This window comes from Convolutriloba macropyga, chromosome 13 (assembly GCF_964194025.1).
Source record: "Convolutriloba macropyga chromosome 13, txConMacr16.3, whole genome shotgun sequence".
Classification (NCBI taxonomy): domain Eukaryota; kingdom Metazoa; phylum Xenacoelomorpha; order Acoela; family Convolutidae; genus Convolutriloba; species Convolutriloba macropyga.
Genome location: NC_134480.1, coordinates 44,421,499 through 44,437,742, shown reverse-complemented (window position 1 = coordinate 44,437,742; position 16,244 = coordinate 44,421,499). Strand labels below are relative to the sequence as shown.

General features: G+C 34.7%; 1 protein-coding gene across 3 annotated transcripts in view; it reads right to left on the bottom strand.

Annotated features, from left to right (window-relative positions):
- Positions 1 to 417: 417 nt before the first annotated feature.
- LOC142352133 (MFS-type transporter SLC18B1-like) overlaps positions 418 to 16,244 on the bottom strand; it is a 60,815-nt gene continuing 44,988 nt past the window's right edge. For 2 of the 3 annotated variants that reach the window (XM_075404513.1, XM_075404514.1), the window contains exons 8-9: positions 4,371 to 4,625; positions 418 to 792 (exon numbers count right to left, since the gene is read on the bottom strand). In XM_075404513.1, coding sequence (XP_075260628.1) covers positions 521 to 792; positions 4,371 to 4,625 — 527 coding nt within the window. In that variant the 3' untranslated portion in view covers positions 418 to 520. Of the gene's footprint in view, positions 793 to 4,370; positions 4,626 to 12,615; positions 13,045 to 16,244 lie in introns of those variants that run through there. The other variant, XM_075404515.1, reaches the window with a different exon arrangement.

The window sequence follows — 16,244 nt, the reverse complement described above, 5'->3', positions numbered from 1 at the left end:
ACTGCGTGCTCAAATATCTGGACAAGTTCAGGTGTATAATGATTACACTTTATGCACCATTTTTTCTGAAAGAACTGGAATTTGCAATATTTTCCCTACAAAATTGATGATCTTTTTCTGTACGTTTCTCTATTTGAACTTTCACAATCTTTATTTGAGAAACATAATAGTGAAACCTAATATGCGTTCACAAATTATCGACGGATTCTCCTTTTTAGAATTTTTTTGCTTATTTTAATAGTTTTAAGCGAATCGATAATGAATAAATTCTGGTTATTTCTGGATTATATGTTTGTAATGCAGATGTTCACATGGTTATTAATACATGGCTATTTTAGGGTTATATTCTGGCTTTACAGAAATTCTGGAAAAAGGCTATCAATTCTCGATCAAGGAATGTTAAAACAAATTTTTCTAAACTGTTTATTTTGCAAAATAGGCTCTAAAGCAACTAAAAGAATTATGCAAATAATTGTGAAAGCGTCAGAATATAAGTCGATATACCAGCCCAAAATTTTTGCTAATTAATTAACAGTGCTTCCTCGTTATCAGAAAAATATCCATTTTGTTTTCGATTTTCTTCGTTTCCGACAGCAGCCTCAACATTCAGGATTTCGTTACCGTCACATTTTTCAACATTTTGCGAATCATCAATTTGTTCTTGTGACATCCAATCATCTGAATTTCCCTCTTTTTGGTGAATAATTTTAACCAATGATGGATCATCGCTTGTTTCATTGGATCCGCAAATTTCAGATGTTCCTGGACTTGAGCCAATAGAACCATAACCGGCTGAAAAGTGTATACATGTCATATATATTTTATTCATTGGATGCTGTTTGCACTTGTTATCATGATACAAAACTTGAACACATTAAATACAAGAGAGATTGAAGTTAAATATCAACTTACTCTCCGGAAACTGCTTTCTCCAGACCTACTTTCCGGGTCGAGAAAACATATGTAAGAAAAACGCTGCAATGAGATAATTTTTCAAAAATTTCAGCGCAAAAACCCTTCACAAAAATGCACTGAAAAGTGCTGAAATGCGCTGAAACTTTGCAAAAAACGCGCTGAAAATCACTGTATTTTCAAAAAATAGCGCTGACTGAGACTCGAAACCTGCTCTCCGTTGTTGCAGCCATCATTCAATCCACTACGCCATTGATTCTTGATACTTCCATTTAATTTCACTTTAACATTAATAAACAGTCTTGGAAGGAATGCGCTGAAATTATGTCAGAAATGCGCTGAAAGTTCAGCGCATTTCTTAGACACATTCATCACATTACACCGCTTTTCAGCGCTTTTTTCTACTAAAAATTAATCGTTATTATAAGAATAATTTGAATGGTTCAAAATTCAGAAATCGGTGTCATATAGCGTTTAAGTCCACTAATAAATTTGCGAAATGCAGTGAAATTTGAATACATTTCTTACAAACTTTCAGCGCATTTCAACGTATTATTATATAGAAGTTTTGCGCTGAAAAATTTGAAAATTCAGCACACTTCTGCTCTTTTCAGCGCTTTTCAGCGCATTTAACTCATTTCTTACATAATATTAGCACATTCAGACCATTTCTAACAAAAAAATGCACTGAAATGCTGCTGACATCTCAACCTGGGTTTGAACAAATTGCTGGCTGTTTTGTGCATTTTTTCGATTACTTCTATAACATCCAATACATAGATTTCGACAAGCCAGTTCTTGGCCAAGACTGACAAGTGTAAAAAGTTACATCATCATTGTTCTGAATCAATTATGAAATCAGAAATGTTGTAAGACTGGCCCGTAGTGAAGTTGACTTGGATTTTTTCCAGGATACTATGGTAGCCACAATAACGTACAGCGTGGGCTTTATCGGTAACTTTGTTGGAGTCTATTTGAAACCGAAAGTGAAATGCGTAACAACAAAAGGTGTAAGTCAAATCGCTGGAGAGAAGAGAGAAGAGAGATTGATGTTAGTTTCATGTTATAATTTCTAGAGAGAGTGAGAAAAGAAAAGAAAGTGCATGGAAGTTTTGGATCTTTTCCGTTTGTGCGCCACCCAGCCCCCCCCCCCCTCCCCCCAGCTTAGTTGGTGCATAATATTTGCACCCCCCCGACGCACGTACCATGTTTTTCCAAAGTAGTTTTGTTTTTTAAGGCACGTGTTCTGTAACTGGGAGAGCAAACCGTACTGGGGGACAAAAAACGTTTTCAAAGAGGTTTCTATTTTGAGCTTTAATTTTTTTAGTTAATGATAATTATGTTGTTCTCCCAAACTGAAAATATTGCGTTCAAAATCTTTTTTGACCGTCTGCATAAAAAAAACGATGTTTAAGATTCATTTTTAGCTAATATGTCTACTTTGCTATGCTGTAGGCTTGTTTAAGAAAACTTTGTGTTCCTCTTCAAAGCATGTATATATATATATATATATATTTATATATATATATATATATATATATATATATATATATATATATATATATATATTTAGCTTTTAGCTTATATTGTGTTCCGTAATAGCTGTTTTAATGGTTTTTGTTGGCTCTCGATATATTTGTTACTCAATTTGAGCGGTTTTCTTTAATTATCATTCATTAAATTTTTCTTTTTATCAAAAAAATTTTTAAGTTTTACTCCTAAAAGGTGCCATTGATTGTCAAAGAGGGCAATTTTCACTGAGACAAAAAATACACATTTCTTCAATTTATCGTATTTATTATCTGCAAATTTGTTGCTGAACGGGTTTTTGCCAGAAGCATTGGTACAATTTTTGCCAAATGATTGATAGGAAATAGCATTTTTGCTTTTTGTGGATAATTTGTTCAAATGATTTGTCGAAAGTTCTTTTTTTCTGCATCGTCGGTCATTTAGTTTTCCTTTTCGCGATTATCTCTATAAAAACAACTTTTCTTCTCCTTTTAATTGGCAGTTTTTTATTGAATGGGATTTAACTATGTCGAAATATTTGTGCTTGTAGTTTTTTGGAGCCGGAATTCGTAATGAATTTTTTGAATCCGATTTTCTAGATTCTCTATCAGTTTTTGTTACTAGTTACTTCTCCTTTGTAAAGTTGCTTGCTATTGGTTTTTTTGATGGGGATAATCAGTTAGGAGGTTCACTATGATAGTTAGGGTACAATTGTATGATTTGCAAATTTTTCCAAATTCCTCTGAAAAAGATGAATTTACAATTTTTTGACTTTCAAAATTTTTGTATGATCCGCCTCCTATCATTTTTATATTGTTCTCCCAAACTGGAAAAATTGCGTTCAAAAGCATTTTTGACCGTCTGCATCAAAAAAACGATGTTTAAGATTCATTTTTAGCTATTATTTCTAATTTGCTAAGCTGTAGGCTCGTTTAAGAAGTCTTTGTGTTCCTCTTTTCAAAGCATACATATATTTTTAGCTTTTAGCTTTTATTGTTTTCCGTAGTAGCTGTTTTAATGGTTTTGCTCGGCTATCGATATATTTGTTACTCATTTTGAGCTGTTTTCTTTAATTATCATTCATTAAGTTTTTCTTTTTATCAAAAAAATTTTTAAGTTTTACTCCTAAAAAGTGCCATTGATTGTCAAAGAGGGCAATTTTCTCTGAGAAAAGGATACACGTTTCTTCAATTTATCGTATTTATTATCTGCAAATTTGTTGCTGAACGGGTTTTTACCAGAAGCATTAGTACAATTTTTGCCAAATAATTGATAGGAAATAGCGTTTTTGCTTTTTGTGGATAATTTGTTCAAATGATTTGTCGAAAGTACTTTTTCTCTACATCGTCGGTTATTTAGTTTTCCTTTTCGCGATTATCTCTATGAGAACTACTTTGTCGCTTCTCCTTTCAATTGGCAGTTTTTTATTGAATGATATTTAACTATGTCGAAATGTTTGTGCTAGTAGTTTTTTTGGAGCCGGAATTCGTAGTGAATTTTTCGGATCCGATTTTCTAGATTCTCTATCAGTTTTTGTTGCTAGTTACTTCTCCTTTGTAAAGTTGCTTGCTATTGGTTTATTTGATGGGAATAATCAGTTAGGAGGTTCACTATGTTAGTTAGGGTACAATTGTATGATTTGCAATTTTTTCCAAATTCCTCTGAAAAAGATGAATTTACAATTTTTTGTCTTTCAAAATTTTTGTATGATCCGCCTTCTATCATTTTGGGGAAATCATATATGATCTTTCAGGACAACCAGAAAACTACAAATATAATATCGCGGTTTATGTTTACCAAGAAACCTATATGACTTTTTGATATCAAGGAAGTTGCACGATGAGTGACGCGGCCGTGTTGTCCAACGAAATTGACCTCAGATTATCAATGTATTGTTAGTGGTGTAAAATGGATAGTATACAGACCCAAAAAAAAACGAATATGATTACCTTTTGGACGGTTATACTCGTTTCTGGCGACTGTGTAAAATGTCTTATTGTATATGCCGATACTGTACAGCAGTGAAATGGCCAAGAATCCCAAGGTTGTCAAGGCACATGAGAATAGAAGACAAGTGTCGTGGAACTTGAAGTGTTGCAGAACCACTCCCCCAATGAAGAAAGATCCAAAAATCCTTCCGAATGACCGCACAGTGCTGTACCAGTTTGCAACCATTAGTTTTGTCATTTCCAAGTTATCGAAACCTAAAAGAAAGCATAACTTGATTTTCATGTCACTTTTAGGAAACGAAAGGAACTAGATTTAAGCTTCGCTGAATGCACTAATGATTGTTTTACAATATGTGATGGTATGTTCAGCTAAGTAACCCTAGCAGAGGCTTAGACCTAATGACAAGACTTTATAAGTCCAGGAGGGAGGGGATATTGAGCCAAATTTCTTTTTTTTGTGTCCATAGGTCCATGGAGTTTATTACTGTCCACAGGTCGGGCTAAGATCTCTTGCTAAGTAAAAACCAAACCTTTTCATAAATCAGAAATAGTTGAACCTAAAAAGTTTGTCTCAAAAATGAGTCTCATGCAGGATACCCTAGTCTGGAGGGAGCTCGACTTTATGAATAAACTTGTAAAATCAGGGTGTGGGGGTAAGCATTGACTTTAATTACACAGTCGAGGACACTAATTCAAGCCTCATTCTTTTCATAAGTCGAGCCAAAGTTTTTTCGCAGAAATATAATCTTTCTAAAACATTTTCTATTTGGGACTCATTCGCTCAATCTACCCAAGCATAGTCTGAGATCTACTGCGCCAGTACTCATTATAATCTAAAAATTAAAAACCTTTTTATATAAAATAATCATCCAACATTGAAGCCTAAATTCAAAGACAGCTTTTATTATCAAACCAAAGTCGAGGACATCATATATTGCCGAGCAAAAGTCAAGGACATTTTTTAGACCCCGTCAAAACTGAGGACAGCCCGGACCTAACGCCAAGTCAATTTCAGTACTGGGCAAGTCTAAATCCAAGTCTTATTTCATTACTGATTCAGAACTATGATCATGTCACTTTTTACACTTGGCATTCTAAATCTGTCGAGAGAGGTCTTTTGATAGATAAGAACGTACGACGACATTCTTTTCATAAATAGAGCTCCATACTAGGGTACCACAGGACAACTTTATTTTATCAACTTACACCGGTAGAAGTAAGGATTTGCTTGTTTTAATTTTCAATATAAACATTAGCACGATTTTTCATTTCCCCTTTCAAAGATTTCAAAACTTCGTCAATGAATAGAAATAGATGTCCATGCCTTTGCTCCTTGTTTAAAAAACAAGTTTTATATATGAAACCGAAGTCCAGGATAGTAATTTCAACTTTAGCTGAAATCAAGGAAAAGTAAATAAAGCTGCGCCAAAGTATTTTCAAAACATAATTTGATCGATGACCATTTTTTTCCGATCCTATATTGGTTTAGGCCAGTTTTTCATGTATTTTATTTGCCGAGGGTCTGACCATTTCGTAACGGAGGTTTGGAATAGTGAACTTGTGAGACTATGGAGATCAAAATCACCGAACATTTTAGGGGAAATTATATTTTTCCTAGAATTAAAACAAAAAGAGTTCAATAAATGTGAAAAAAACCATTTGGTATGCTTGATTTTATCTGAAAAGGACCTAAACTTTGGCACCAATAATATCATTTCCTATTGCTGCTTCAAAAATTTTACCATAGTCCTCAGAGTCCAGAATATCAGACGCTTCAAAACAAGTGTGTTTGTTTCTCAAACGCAAGACGACAATGATCTCCAAAAACGTATCAAGGCGACAATTGATTGAAAATTTGGCGTGAATTTGGATGAGTAACTCAGAATGTGATATACCAGTGGTCCTTTATCTTTTTGATAGTTTCTTGAAAGCTCAATTATTTTCAATTATTTTCGCTTTTCCTTGTTTGAGAGGGTTTTCAAGCTAAATTTTTATAAAGTTCAGTCCGATGTGAAATTCAAACAGTATATTACTTATAACATTAGCCAACGTGAATGTTAACCTAAGAAGGAACTGTGTCTTCAACGGTTTTTTTGGCGGAGTATGCTGTCAAATTACCTTAATAATTCTGGTTTTTGGTTCATTCTGGTGATTGTTTAAGAATTGAGATGATCAAGGAAACAGTTTTCAAAATTACCCAGGTTCAGACCTCGACTTATGAAAAGACCATGCCCGACCAAAAAGTGGTATGAAAAGAACAAGCTCGACGCAAAGAGCCCATGAAAATACTTTAACTGGACCTAATCGTTCAACTAGACTATGGTTGGACCCAAAATTTTTAATGGTGGAATTTAGCTCGACTCGAATATAATGTTCGACTTTAGCTCGACAAAAAATGTCCCAGCTGAACTCAAGAAACCTACATTCGCGCTGACAATTGGCTAGTGCTTATAACTTGTCAACAGGTTCGACTGTTCAAATTCTTCAATGTTTCTCATACTTTATCGAAGAACTAACTGTGCTATTATAAATATATATTTTTTTGAAAAATCAAACTTAGAATCAAATGAACTAAATTAAAACGCACTAAACTCATTGCCGATGAAAAATCCATTGTTAGAGCTTTGTTAACTAGTTGAACTCAGCCGAAAAAAATCGCAATGTAGGCTACTTGCGAAAACATATTTATCTTAAGAATCCAATTTTTCTTAAGATTTTTTGGCATTCTGTCTGCCTGCTTTTCGGAGGTGGACTGCCTTTTGCAACGCTCGTTTGGTGTTGCTGGTAGATGTTACACATCTACAAAAAGAAGTATAGAAAAGTTAGCTATTATTAATCTCACAAAACTGCAATCCTCGGCTCATGTATGAAAATTTCATGCTCGACCTATTAAAAGATCATGCTCGACCTTCATTTATTTTGAAAAGATTTTATCTGAACCCACAAAGAAACTTTATCTCGACTTGAACTAGAAGCTGGACTGTGTATTTATTGTCAATATTGGAATTATAAAGCCCTTTCATAAGTCAAGGCCTAAAACTGGCTAATGTTTCATTTTTCTTGGAAAAAAGTGTTTTGTGGTACTTTTACTTGTACTATAAATCTTTTTGTTAAGCTAAATTTTTATTGCCCAGCTTAAAATTCTTCTTTTTTCTCGTTATTAGACGGAAACTATTTAAATATTTGCTCAAATATTCATCAGATTTCTTTTTGTTATTGAAAACTCGCTATTTTGATTTCGAATGTTTTAAAAGCATTCAATCTGCATTTGTGTTTCTTCTCAGGCCAATGTCAGTCTATCATTTTGCTTTGTTGAACTCCAGCACTTTATAAAATATTGCTTCTGCTTTTTTTCCAGAATTCACATATTTCCAAACAGTGGTAAAGTGATTGCCATTTCCAAATCGACCAGAACCTTTAGATCATATCCAGGTCCAATTTTTGCTTAAGTGGAACAATTTTTTTTAATTCTACCTAAGTTCATAGAATTATATTGCTCACATTTTTCTGATATAAACCCTTTTAAGATTATAAGGTTTATTAATAGCAGTTTTCGATATAATTTACAAATAGCTTCTAATAAATCTGTCACCAACCGGTATAATATGAATTCGATGTTTCCTCTCTTAAAAGTTGGCTCTTAGTTTTGTCAATGGTTTAAATTTTCATTTTTTTTCCAAACTTGGGTCCAACCACTATTCTCAAAAACTTTTAATATTTTTTTGTTCAAGTGAGCAACTAAAGCAAGTGGAACTAAAATTCAGACTCTTTCTCTGTTTTATTTAACCACCTGAAAACAAATTTGAATAAAGAATTTTATTAAATAGAAAAATCATCACAAAAAGGAATAGTTTTCAACCAGCGAACACTCTTTCTTCACAGGCTTCATTTTTTTTGCTGACTGATCGATATTTTTGCACCTGAGGAAACAAATGTTCTTCAGTTTATTTTCAATTTGATCTTGTTGACCTCTATTTTTTTGTTCCAATGTTAAAAAGCACTTAGCAGCTGGGAAAAACTAAAATTATTTTTTATTTCATTACTGTTTTGTTTTTAAAATGAAAATTACTTATGCTATTAATGTCAACAAAAATTAATAACTTGCGACCATTTGTACTATAGTTGAAGCAAGACAAATATTATTTAAAGAGTTTCTTCACAGCTAATGTTTCAACAAATCAAATTAGCATTAAGTACTTTGACGATTTTTTATACTTGACAGAGATAGGGTTGAAGTATCTATCTTTCTCAAAAAAATGTTTACTGTAAAGTCTGGGCGTTAATTTTTTAAAAATATTTTTTGTATTACTTTTTAATGATGCAATTTGTGAGGCTGGTAGATGCCGAAAGTTTTCTGAACTGCTGTTGTACAAAGATTTTCAGAATTCAAGTAGTTTTCTCATCCTTTATGTGATGGTCAGTTAGGAATTTTGCTATGATGTTCTAGTTTCAGACAAAATTACAGTTTTTCGTGTTTTCATTTGTTCATATCTTGTACTTATCGCACAATGTTCATTAAAAGCAGTAATAATTTGACTAACAGAATGTTAACTAACAGAATGTTGGCTATTCTACTTTGACAGGCAATTCGGGGTCAAGATTGCGTCATTTATGCAACCAATTTTCTTGTGAGAATTTTGTGAGATTTTGTTTTGACAGCACATAACATAATAAAAGGATAAGAAGTAGAAGTAATAATTTTGACTGAAATTAGCTTAAATAGACTTTGATCTTTCTGAATATTAACGACATAATTATTCGTAATTAGCGTATTTGAGAAAAGTATTACTGAAAGTTTTTATGGTGCGAAATGAGATTCAGTTTCTAAGATTTATAAATTGCTCAATTTGAATGAATGACTGGTGTTGCAGTTGTATAAAATGGAAAAACCGCAAGTCTTTTATCATCGTTGTTTTTATCTAGTCAAGGACAATCTATCAAATCTTAGAAAAATTAAAAAAACTTTTGTTAAGTTAGAGAAAATGTTATCAAAAACGTTGAGCGTAATTGACCCCTCGTTTAAATTTGAAATCAGGTTTCACCTTCATATTTAGTTGTTTTCTTTTTGAAATAAAAAAAGTTTCAGGTTTATTTTTTTTCTACCAGTATTTCGTTTTTTTTATTTTGCTCAATCAAAAATTGTCATTGCGGTTTCTTAATAGCTCTTGAGCGAACTTGTTTCGGTGATTTTGTCATTTGGTGGTTTTTGACTAACAAACTGCTCTTAAAAATTGGCCAATCGTTGTCAAAAGCCGTATACAAGTACTATATGAGGAGTAGGTTGCTTTAAAACTTGTTAAGCTTGATTCAAGTATTGCGGAATATATCAGAATTATATGTAAAAAGGTTTGTATATGTGGCAGCTGATTCATTCAGTTACTTGGTAACAAAAATTCCTTGGTCAAATTTTCGTCGTTCGCAGTGCTCTCAAACGACAGGTGAGCAGTTGGCTTCGGTAGTAGCCAGCTGGGGCGTTGGGATGATAGCATCAGGGAAGGGGTCAGTGGAGGTGGGGGGTGTTACGCGGTGTGCGGTTGAGGTGATGACGGAAGAGAGGGATTCTATAAACTAGAATTACATACGGCTGTAACAGAGCAGCTCGGCCACTTAGCGCTTTCCGGCCCTACCTGTTTATCGCATTTTATACAAGCGTCAGACTAAGCTAAGGATTAGAAAACGTTGTAAGGCATCGTAAATGTTGCCGGACTCTCATTACGTTAAATGACGAAATGTTATCAAGATTCACACCAGCTACTAAAACTTTTGATCTTGAATTATACTTAAAACACGCACGTCCAAACTTTAGAGGGTCAAACTTTTGTAGTGCCATATTCTATAGTTTCAGATTCTCTTATATACAGATCGAAAGTTTTTCAAACTTGCAAATTTGTGTTTCAAGCAAGGATGCATGACTCCATACAAAGTCAGATAGAACATCTGACTTATATACCGAACCGCTGCGCTGTTCTCGATAAATGCCAGACTTTTTCAGTGAGGTCATCAGAGTCACAGCGGCATCAAAATCGATTATTTTTAAGAAACGCTTTTTTGTAAGTTTTAATTTCTGGCATTGTATATTGAGCAACCAAGCATGCAGGCATCTAAAAACAACAGAGATCTACCATTTTAAAACCTACACGTGCGTGTTTCAAATGAATTATGATGCAGTTTATAAAAGTTCAGTCCAATAATCAATCGGTGATCTGTTGTTCGTCATTGTCATCTAAGCTTTCAATTGTCTCATTACTTAATCTTACTTTGTCTCTCAGCAAAAGACAAACTTGTGCTAGTTTAATAAGCAAAGAGTTGAAGAAAGTTAAGACTTTTACTAAACTCACAGTTCAAACACAATTGGTAGGGTGATTAGCAAACTGAGAGTGATATGACAATTTTTAGCTCAAAAGTTCAGAAAATGATTTGTTCATTTACAGGTTAAAGTTAGTGCAACTAACAAAGAGGTTTAGATGTTTCAATAAAAGTGACTTTTTCTAATTGTTGTTTTGTGTTACAATGAAAATCAAAAACTGCTCAAGCAAAAAATCCTTTCGTGCTCTGAATGGTTGTAGCAAATCGAAAAAAAATTAAGAGGATAAAATTTTCGGTTGAAATAGGAGATCATTTCCTTTACCCCCCCAAAAAAAATCCCTCCAGACAATGGTAATCAACGGAAACGCTAAACAATTATTAATGCGAGAAAATTTTATGCAATTATCAATTAATCAGCTTTCTTTGACTTGTCAATTGACATGTTGTCAACGGATAATGGAAAGCAACGACAAATATATGAATAACTTTTCTCAAGCAAAATTCAAGTTCCACACGAAATGAAATTTCTAAAAATTATTACCAAAGTTGCTGTGATAACCTTAAAAACCTTTGTCTTATTTCCAAACATTGCTCGGAAATTATCATTTTTTCGCGACAACATTTATTTTTTCAGACAATTTTTTATTCGAATTTTTAAGTGAAGGAATGTGTTAATGAGAACCGACCTTCGCGCCACGAAATTATGTCTCCTCAAAACAGCTGTGATGAGCTGTATACTTAAAAACTAGAAAAACATGGGCTGTAACAGAGCAGCTCGGCCACTTAGCGCTTTCCGACCCTGCCTGTTTATGGCATTTTATACAAGCGTCAGACTAAGCTAAGGATTAGAAAACGTTGTAAGGCATCGTAAATGTTGCCGGTCTCTCATTACGTTAAATGACGAAATGTTATCAAGATTCACACCAGCTACTGAAATTTTTGATCTTGAATTATACTTAAAACACGCACGTCCAAACATTAGAGGGTCAAACTTTTGTAGTGCCATATTCTATAGTTTCAGATTCTCTTATATACAGATCGAAAGTTTTTCAAACTTGCAAATTTGTGTTTCAAGCAAGGATGCATGACTCCATCCAAAGTCAGATAGAACATCTGACTTATATACCGAACCGCTGCGCTGTTCTCGATTAATGCCAGATATTTCGAGTGACGTCATCAGAGTCACTTTTTCTTAAGAAACGCTTTTTTTGTAAGTTTTACTTTCTGGCATTGTATATTGAGCAACCCAGCATGCTGTGATCTGCAACTACAGAGATCTGGCATTTTAAAACCTGCACGTGCGTGTTTCAAATGAAACATGATGCAGTTTATAAAAGTTCAGTCCAATAATCAATCGGTGATCTTTTGTTTCGTCATTGACATCTAGCTAAGCTTTCAATTGACTCATTACTTAATCTTACTTTGTCTCTCAACAAAAGACAAACTTGTGCTAGTTTAACAAGCAAACAGTTGAAGAAAGTTAAGACTTTTGCTAAACTCACAGTTCAAACACAATATGTAGGGTGATTAGCAAATTGAATGATATGACAATTTTTAGCTCAAAAGTGCAGAAAATGATATGTTCATTTACAGGTAAAAGAAGTGCAACTAACAAACAGGTTTAGATGTTTCAATAAAGGCGACTTTTCTAATGGGGGGGGGGGGGGCGAAACAGAATAGATCCCAGCTTTCTTTGACTTGTTAGTTGACATGTTGTCAACGGCTATCGGAAAGCAACGACAAAAATATGAATAATTATTCTCAAGACAAATTCAAGTTACGCACGAAATGAAACTTCTAAAAATAATTACCATAGTTAATGTTAAGTGATATCCTTAAAACCCTTTGTCTTTTTTCGAAACATTGCTCGGAAATTATAATTTTTTCGTTACATTTCGTTATTTTTTCAGACAATTTTTATTCGAATCTTTATGTGGGAATGTGTTAGTTGCACGTGTTCTTTCAGGCAGCTGTACATTCTAGAATGTGAACAAATAAATGTTCAGATGTTAAGTTATCTAAACTGCCTCAATTGAAATCATTGTCCGTTTCAGAGTACTTTCGATTAAGCTTTCATTCTTAGGAATCGCAACTTTGACAACAGTCGAATCAGACATTTGCATCTCGTAATCTTCATTCCTGATTGTATAGAAAACCTTCTTGTAAAACCCATTATTGTACAGTATAAATACAGCTATGCAAGCCCCAATTGCGATAAAAATTGAGTAAAATAAACAAGTGTAGTGGAATTCCAGGCCTTGTAAGATAACACCCCCGACCAGAAAGGAGCCGGTTATCCGGCCACTGGATCTGACTGTGCTGTACCAGGACGCAACCATTAGTTTGTTCGTTTCCATGTCTCGGAACCCTATAATTCCATTATAATCAAATTTAACCGCAAATTCTAAGAAAAATAGGATTTAACATTCTCTCCAAAACTGTGCTTAAATTTTGGTCTCAAACCCCGGCACTTGAAGTTCTTGACCTCAAGCCCCAGCGATAAATGTTTTCCAGTATTTTTTGAAACAGTTTCAGGATGTTGTTATCATCGTTTGCTAATTTCCACAGTCATTCTGCAATGGTTCACAAAAGCAATCAAAAGAAAGTAATAGTATCTTTCCAAAATGGTTTCTGACATTTATCGTGTAAGATCTGATAAGTTTGAGCTATTATCCTGTAAGACCCGACTGGGACCCGATTGTAAGAATTTTGTATGATTTAAGGTTTGGTAAAGTTTCTTACAAATTATTAGCTAGGAAATGCTTTATTTGAAATCAACTTTGTCAGAAGTTTGTCAGATCATACATGATAAAACACTCAACATCAATCTAGCATTATCAACAATTCAAGTACAGTTCAGTATCAATTCTTTAATTTTACTTTCATTATGCATAACTATAATAGTGCAGTGTATAATATCCAGATATGAAAAGTGTGCAAGCATTTTACAACAGTTAGAAAAAATAGATTGTTATCCAGAAATTCATTAGTGATGAGGTGTCTCGTCAAATAATTCTTAGTTTTGACTGAAGCCAAATTTTTGAAAATACAGGTCAAGATTCTTCCATCCAGTTCACTTATACCTCTCGCTATCAATTCACCCTATCAATCAAAATTGTCTATATAAAGTTTAAAAAAACGAATTTTTATCATTTCAGCAGATTTTAAATCATTCAATTCTTAGGAACAAACCTTAGTAGTATATAATACCTACGTAAAGAAAGGGGGGGGGGGGTTATCATTCGACTCTTAACCATAGGATAATAGGTAGTGGCGGTTAAGTGGGAATAGGATAGGCGGGATCTTTCCCTTTTGAGTCTTGCCGCTTTTGTTTCCCTTTAACTTTGCTTTCTGTCTCGCCGCTTGCTTTTGATTTCAAAACACTCAAACAAATTAAATTAAAACCAAATTTCACACTGCATGCAAAATCAATACTGGTTCAGTTTTGCGTGTCTCTCTCTGGGCAATTAAATTTAATTATGCACACTAATATCGCCTTGCAGTTTTGCACACTGGGCCCTCTGACTCGCTTTCACTTGCTTCTTCTGCCTCAAAATTAAAGAACGGATTATCGGGCGTAGAGTTTTCTTCAAAACTGGCATCGAAATCAACGATATCGCTACTTTCAATATCCGAATCATTTATATTCTGAGCAGCGACAAAACCGGGGTCTGGTGGTTGCCATGTGTTGGAGCTTTGGGTGGTATCTGGAGAGGAATGTGGTACAACAAAACTGTTATCCCACTCTGGGCTAGAGCTCAAAAGTAAGTCGCTAAAATCGTCATAATCCCATTCCACATCATCGTTATTCCAATCAATTTCATCGATAGCATAATCTACAATTTCATAATGGCCAAACGGGAGGGTTTTTATGCCATCGGGTAGTATATAGCGCTTGTTGTCAAAAGCTGGCAGACAAATTTTGTTTGTAGTAACTGTCTGCAGCCTGTGGTGGTCGGACACAATCCTGGTGTTCTCTGAGCGCAGGTGGTTTCCAGTGCTGAGAGTATTTAAGAAGTCGACGTGGCGAAGATGTTGTTGTGCGGCCCTCGTCACCCCTTTTGCTGAAAGTTTTCGACAACCTAAAAGAAAGAAAGAAATGAGAAAAATTAGGTGCTATTATGATTACTAACCCCCTATGTAAATATAAAACGATTTAACACCTTCCAGATGCCTATTAACCCAATACAAATTTTTATACAACAACTAACAATTTTGTTTTATGAGAGAATAAACTTACTTTTTGACAGGATGGAGTAGAGCTTCGGCTTCAAACAGATAAAGTCAGTAATATAGTCGCCGGCGAATTCGTCCTTGTATTTGAGGACGACTCTTTTGTTAGTGGTATCGTAAAGAAAGTGATTGGGTGGGTAATTTGAGAAATCAAAATGACTTAATATTGACTGAGGCTTCTGCGATAACTCTGTATAAAAATCGTCGCTTTTTATCGCATAAAGGAGACTATCTGTATCGCTGTAAAGAAGGCGACAATTAAAGTTGGGGCACATAACATTGTAATGGAATGAGTACATGTGGAATTTTGCAAGATCTAAGATAGTCGCTCCCACAATAGTGGGAGTGTTCCAATAAATGGACTTCGGTCGTGTGGTCAAGGCTGCTAAATTCTCCCCAAATATCATAAAGCGATCAAACTCAAATCTGGATATTATCTTCAGCGCATGCTCGGCATCTCGTGAGATTGTTATTTTATTTCTGCGTCTTTTCGATTCGCAGTTTTTACCATAAACTGCATTATTCATCAGTTTATAAAAGTTCTCTTCAAACTTGTTTGACGCAACTTGCCGCTTTTCACTATTTAGTGTAATGTATGGCGACAGCCAGTTTTCTTGTCGAAATTGAAGCACTCTGTGAACTTTCCTCATTACCAAGCCGAGTTGGACATAGAGTTTCAGCAGTTTGTAGTGGACCACGTATCTCTCTTTATCAAAGAACATTTGCAGGAGTTTCTTTACTTTGGAAGATGGGAGATTGTGTTGTTCTTTTAATTCGATCTGGTAATCGCTCAACCACTCATCTTCAACCACGTCTTTTGTGGGCGCCAACGGAAAATCGCGATGCTCATCATGAAGGCTCGGCGGGTAAGAGATATCGACCTCTACAAAGTATCCAATGCTAGCGTCATCGGCGGTGTCCAAAATCTCTTGAAGTTGAATATCTGTGTTGAACGCAAAGTCGGCGAGCGGTAGTTTCTCTAATTGCATTACGCCACCATAAAGGTTATTAGCGTCGACACAGAAACCAAAACAGGATTCCTCCGTGCTATCGTGGTTGGGAATATAGGAGTTATTTGCAGTGAAGCGCCGACTTTCAAAGACAGATGTGACTCCACCGCGAATTACGGGTTCAATCATGTCCAAGTGTTCGCGCTCAGTCAGTAACTCGACATTGGCTTTGCAGATTCTAAGTGATGCTTCCTTAGCCATATTGGGTAGGGTGAAGAAGTGCATACAGTCCAGTTTATACGTATCGAAACTCAACTGTCGATGGAATTCGCAAACACATGCGAGTAGTGCACAGTCGAGCTTCAAGTATGAGTCATGATAATCC